The following is a 6,000-nucleotide window of genomic DNA, read 5'->3' as shown; positions in this document are numbered from 1 at the left end:
TATAGCCCTGGAACTCACTTTGTAGACCAGGCTGGATTCAAACTCAGAAATCAGCCTGCCTCTGCCTCCCAAGTGTTTTAAGCATTTTTTAAGTTACAGAAACAAGACAGCCAGTTAGGGACAGTCATATACTAAGCTGTTTATTCCAAGAAAACAAAAATATGTAGGCAAATGGAGTGTGCTGGGACATTCTTCTGGCCCGGATACACTCCATGTGGAACTGATTCCCTGGGTTTTGGAACAGCCTAATTCAGTAAAGGACTCCCTCACTCTCTCTTCTACAGGTTTTCAGCAGGCTCCGGTGTCCCAGCATGGCCCCTTGAAGCGAACCATGACTGTCTGTGGGACACTCGCCACTGATCACCCAGAGTCTCATCTCACCAGGAGGTGACCTGTCCTCCATCCTCCACCTGCCCCCTGCCTGGGAAAGTGCTGCGGCTGCCTGCCACGGACACCATGTAGTAGGGCCGGCTGCGGCGCCCAGTGAGCTGCAATGGTTTTGTACACGACCCCCTTTCCCAATAGCTGTCTGTCCGCCCTCCACGCCGTGTCCTGGGCCCTCATCTTCCCATGTTACTGGCTGGTGGACCGGCTGGTGGCCTCCTTCATACCCACCACCTATGAGAAGCGCCAGAGGGCGGATGACCCCTGCTGCCTGCAGTTGTTCTGCACGGTCCTCTTCACGCCAGTCTACCTGGCTCTGCTTGTGGCTGCACTGCCCTTTGCCTTTCTCGGGTTCATCTTCTGGTCTCCGCTGCAGTCTGCCCGCCGGCCCTACTCCTACTCCCGGCTAGAAGACAAGAGCCCAGCTGGTGGGGCAGCCCTGCTTAGTGAATGGAAGGGCACGGGGGCAGGCAAAAGCTTTTGCTTTGCCACGGCCAATGTATGCCTCCTCCCGGACTCACTCGCGAGGCTCAATAATGTGTTCAACACTCAAGCACGGGCCAAAGAGATTGGGCAGAGAATCCGCAATGGGGCCGCCCGGCCCCAGATCAAGATCTACATTGATTCTCCCACCAACACCTCCATCAGCGCAGCCAGCTTCAGCAGCCTGGTGTCGCCACAGGGCAGTGATGGAGCCAGAGCTGTTCCTGGGAGCATTAAGAGGACAGCCTCTGTGGAATACAAGGGGGATGGTGGGCGTCACCCCAGCGAGGAGGCTGCCAATGGCCCAGCCTCTGGGGAACAGGCTGATGGGAGCCTTGAGGACAGCTGCATTGTCCGAATTGGTGGCGAGGAAGGAGGTCGACCACAGGAAGCTGATGACCCTGCTGCCGGGAGCCAAGCCAGGAATGGGGCTGGTGGGACCCCAAAGGGCCAGACGCCCAACCACAATCAGCGGGATGGGGATTCTGGGAGCCTGGGCAGCCCCTCAGCCTCCAGGGAGTCCTTGGTGAAGGCACGGGCTGGGCAAGACAGTGGTGGCAGCGGAGAGCCAGGGGCTAACAGCAAGCTGCTGTATAAGACCTCTGTGGTGAAGAAGGCAGCAGCCCGCAGGAGGCGCCACCCTGATGAAGCCTTTGACCATGAGGTCTCAGCCTTTTTCCCGGCCAATCTGGACTTCCTGTGTCTGCAGGAGGTGTTTGACAAGCGTGCGGCTGCTAAGTTGAAAGAGCAGCTACATGGCTACTTCGAGTACATCCTGTATGATGTCGGGGTCTACGGTTGTCATGGTTGCTGCAATTTCAAATGTCTCAACAGCGGTCTCTTCTTCGCCAGCCGCTACCCTGTCATGGACGTGGCCTATCACTGTTACCCCAACGGGTGCAGCTTCGATGCCCTGGCCTCTAAGGGAGCTCTATTTCTCAAGGTAGGCAACCTCAGCTCTGCCTGAGAGCTACACAGTAGCTGCCCCTAAGCCACATGACAAAGCAGGCCACAGCTCCTGCCAACCCTTATTCCCCGGAAATCCTCACTCCCTTGATGGGATGAATTAGGGGCCAGACAAAGCCTTTCATGGAACTGAACTCAGGGCCCCCCAGCCCTACCACATGGGCTTGGGCTCTGCCATCTGGGCCAGTTTCTTCCGATCAGAGTCATTTCTCCTTATCTGTAGAGTGGGAGTGACCTGTGTGTTGAGGTCCAGATAGGACTCAGAGTTTCTTGTCCTGAATATGGTGACTGAGGTAGTGGTGGTGGTGGTAACTGTGGTAGAGGAGGAGACAAGCCAAAGGGCAGAGCCCAGAGCAGACCAGAGTGCAGGCCAGCGTGTGGGCTCTCAGGTCTCCAGGCCAAAGGCCACACCCAGCCACTGAGGCTTCATTGGCCAGGACAGCCCCCACTTCTGGGTGTCAGCAGCTGCCATGCCAGGCTCTCTGCCCACCAGCCCCTGGCTTCACTTCATAGTCACTAATTAAAGTGAACCGTAATTATTTCTGCTAATTCGGATGCAGTTGGAGGAGGTTTTAGACCATGGTAATTTGGTCATTACACATTATCCTCCGCGTAGCCTGAAATACTGTGTCGACTTTTTGTTCTCTATCTAAAAGGCACCATTAAGTGAATCTAGAGTTTTCTAGAGCATCGTTTGGCGGTCTGATGCAGATGGGGCTCTCTGCCCCAGGAGCAGCAGCTCTTCTGCTGGGGAGACTTGACTGAGGGGCTGCTTGGTAGGAGACCCTGACTATGGCTCAGGGCAGGTCTCTCTCATTCTCAGCTCTAGTCTGTGCAGGAAAATGCTGGGGCAGCGGCTGCTGGGAGTAAGCGTTCACTGGCTCCCTGTTAGAGTGAAGGCAGATGCTCAGACGCCTCACCCTGGGCTGCCCGAGGCCTCTTCAATGACTGTACCAGAGTTAGGGTCGCCAGCTCGCCAGTCACAGAGATGCAGGTCGTCTGACACACAGTTCCAGCCTTCCTGTTCTGACATAGGGTTGTATTTGAAGATGTATTTCTGTCTTGGTACCCAGCATGACCTTCCGGGAAGGAAGGGGATATGTCATCAAGTTCAGAGTGGAAAGATGTGTCCTCTCACCCTTGGCAATATAGATGGCTGTGAGCCTGGAGAGGCCCACAGACTGCTGCAGTGCAGAACAATCCACATGTCCCCTCCTCTCCGTCTGCCTCCATCTGGTACCCTCAACCTCTTAGATACCTCAATCTGGTATCCTCTTGGGACAGCTTCTCCTCTGTGGCTCTGTCATTATTCTTCTTGTCTCCCTTTACCTCATGGGCTTCAAACTAGTTGGCAGATATGTTGACCCGTGCCATTCCGAACCTTTTTAAAGCTGGCTAGTATGGTTTTCATATCAAACTTGATTTGCAACATCTTTTAACAACACAACAGGGCTGACACTTTTTCGTATAGCTGAAGGTTGGGATAAGCTCTCTTTATTTCTCAGGGTCCCTTATTATCAACCCTATCCCCCCAAGGGAGTGTGGCGGCTCAGCCTCCATTTCTGGCTGACTCCTGGATACATTTTATTCCTGAGGCAAAGCTCAGCATCCGCCCTGCTGTCCTCACCCTGGCTCTCCTACATGGAAGCCTGAAGAAGCCACCCTGGCTGCATGCGCCTTGTGCCTGCCTGTCTATCCCAGATTCTTCATTTTACCTTCCAGTGCCTCTGCTTTCCCACTTGCCCATGTTAGCCCCACAATCCTCTACACTTGCCCACTGTGAACATGGCTGACCTCTTCCAGTGAGGCCTCCTCCTCCTCCTCCTCCTAAGTCTGACTCCTCTTACTGCCTTCAGTTTCTTCCATTTCTCACAGCCCATGCTCCACCCTTCCTGGACCACCCAGAGGGGCCCCCACATCCCCTGCTCTGCCATTCTTAGTCTTGCCAAGCACAAGCCAGTCTTCCCTTTGTGGGCTCCTTGACTCTGTGCTCGGGTATGTTTCCTGCTGGGTAAGACTGTTCTGCCACAGAAGAGGGTCAGGCCCATCTGGAGAGGAGCCGGGACTCTGGGAGGATGCAGCCAACAATCCTGCCCTTCCTCTACCATGGTTCTCACTGGGTCACAGTCTCCTAGTTTATTTCACGGAGCCCTTGACAAAATGAACATCCCCATGAAGGAAGGGCTGGGTTCTCTTTGGCCTCCGCTCAGCACAGCTAATTCTGAGCATCTTTTTAATCAACGTTCTAACAGTTTTAGTTCTGTGCCGACAGAACTAAAAGGCAGAGCCTCTCAGTGTGACTGTTTGTTTTTGTAAGAGAAGCACACATGACTGCAGGTCCTGGGGACACTATAGGTGAATCCCTGAGTCCCAGCAAATAATAAACTGGACGCTACAGAGATCACACACCTGTTACGAGGGAGGCAGGATATGTGAGAGGCAATTATGGCCTTGCTGCTATGGCGTCTTCACCCCAGGTGGGTTCTTCTCCGCTTCAGGGCCAGCAGCGATGCCTCTGTCCTACCCTTTGTCAGCACAGGGCAAGTGATACTGAGGGAAAGTCTGACAAATGGGTGGCTGGTGGCTGATCTTGACAAAAGCACCAGCAACCCAGAAAGCAGCAAAGAGCAGCATTCGGAGGCCAACAGGTCTAACGTGTGACCACCCATGAAATGGCACAGACTAAATATGTGAAGAAGTGCTAGGCTTAAGTGTCCACGGCTGACGACTACAGTGGGAGAAAGCTGCTGCCTCAGGAACACATGGGGGGCCGTGTCATGTGCTGCTTTGAGTACTGCCTTCTTAAATGTGCTTTTCTAGCACAGTATATCAGTGGTCCAAACTTTACAGGACTGGTTCCCAGAGCAGGTGTGAGACGGCTGCACTGTGGGGCTGGTATATGGGCAAGAACTGAACATATGAGTTAGAAACAACCTAAGTCCAGCAAGAGAGCCTGTTTATCAAATAGCCAGACATTCACCCATAGGCCGGAGGAAGACTGGCATGCAATGCATGCTGGGAAGGCGGAGTTTGAGAAATCCAGGGGACGGAGCTGAGAGCCAGATAGGAAAAACACCCACTCAAAATCATCATCATCATCATCATCATCATCATCAGCAGCAGCAGCAGCAGCAGCAGCAGCAGCAGCAGCATGCTGACTGAGAGCCACAGTTGTGTCTGTCCTTTGCCACTGAGAATGAAGCTTGGCTTCTGTGGTCCACCTCCCTGGGAAGTGCCTGGGTCTGAGGCTTCATCAACACAATTGGAATGGATTAATGAAGTCTGGGGAGGGCAGCTGGTGCTCACATAGAAATATATATTCTTGATATAGATTCTGAGGACAGGTGCCCACAATGGTCTGTGAGGAGTGTATAGGTAAAGGACTCCACCTCCAGCAGCTAGTGAGGAGGGGTCCCGAGAGAGGCCTCAGGTGGTGGGAGGGGGGAGTTGTGTGTTCTCTTCCCTCCAGGGCTACAGCACTGACAAGTGCTCATTCTTTTTTATTTATTTATTTATTTATTTATTTATTTATTTATTTATTTATTATATGTAAGTACACTGTAGCTGTCTTCAGACACTCCAGAAGAGGGCATCAGTTTTCATTATGGATGGTTGTGGGCCACCACATGGTTGCTGGGATTTGAACTCAGGACCTTTGGAAGAGCAGTCGGTGCTCTTAACCACTGAGCCATCTCGCCAGCCCCACAAGTGCTCATTCTTGTGCTGGGTTATACATAAGGAGGAGCAGCTGCATTGTCTTTGGGACATACAATTAAAATGCCTATTTTTATGAAGCCAGAATTAGAGATGGCCTGCCTAAGTCACCTGCTTGCTGAGCCAGGCCCAACTGATGTAGCTCTGTCTCAGTAAAGAAGGGGTCGGGTTTGGAGAAGTGGAGGCATGAAGGTCCTACTGTGGAAGCAGGAGGGTCCAGCCCATGTCAGGGGCCCAGAACAAGGGGACAGAGGCTAGGACTCTGGCCTAAGATGGAGAGACTGCAGAAGACCCTGTCCTATAGAATTCATGAAGCGATGAACCATACAGCCAGATGGGGCTTAAAGACAAGCTGGCAGGAGGCTGTCCAAGGCTCCTCCAATGGGTGATGGCTTTGAATTCATACTGGAGGGGCAATAAATAGGAGGTCAGGTTGAGAGTGTGGTTAAAGGA

At 52.9% G+C, this 6,000-nt stretch overlaps 1 protein-coding gene across 8 annotated transcripts in view; it reads left to right on the top strand.

The window, feature by feature from the left end:
- Window positions 1-6,000, top strand: part of Smpd3 (sphingomyelin phosphodiesterase 3) — an 86,193-nt gene that overhangs the window by 72,093 nt on the left and 8,100 nt on the right. For all 8 annotated transcript variants that reach the window (XM_029532458.1, XM_029532455.1, XM_029532460.1 and 5 more), the window contains one exon: window positions 285-1,810. In XM_029532458.1, coding sequence (XP_029388318.1) covers window positions 494-1,810 — 1,317 coding nt within the window. In that variant the 5' untranslated portion in view covers window positions 285-493. The remainder of the gene's footprint in view (window positions 1-284; window positions 1,811-6,000) is intronic.

This window comes from Mus pahari, chromosome 20, assembly GCF_900095145.1.
Source record: "Mus pahari chromosome 20, PAHARI_EIJ_v1.1, whole genome shotgun sequence".
NCBI lineage: Eukaryota > Metazoa > Chordata > Mammalia > Rodentia > Muridae > Mus > Mus pahari.
Note: the sequence above shows the minus strand (reverse complement) of the source record. Positions and strands in the feature narration are given on the sequence as shown.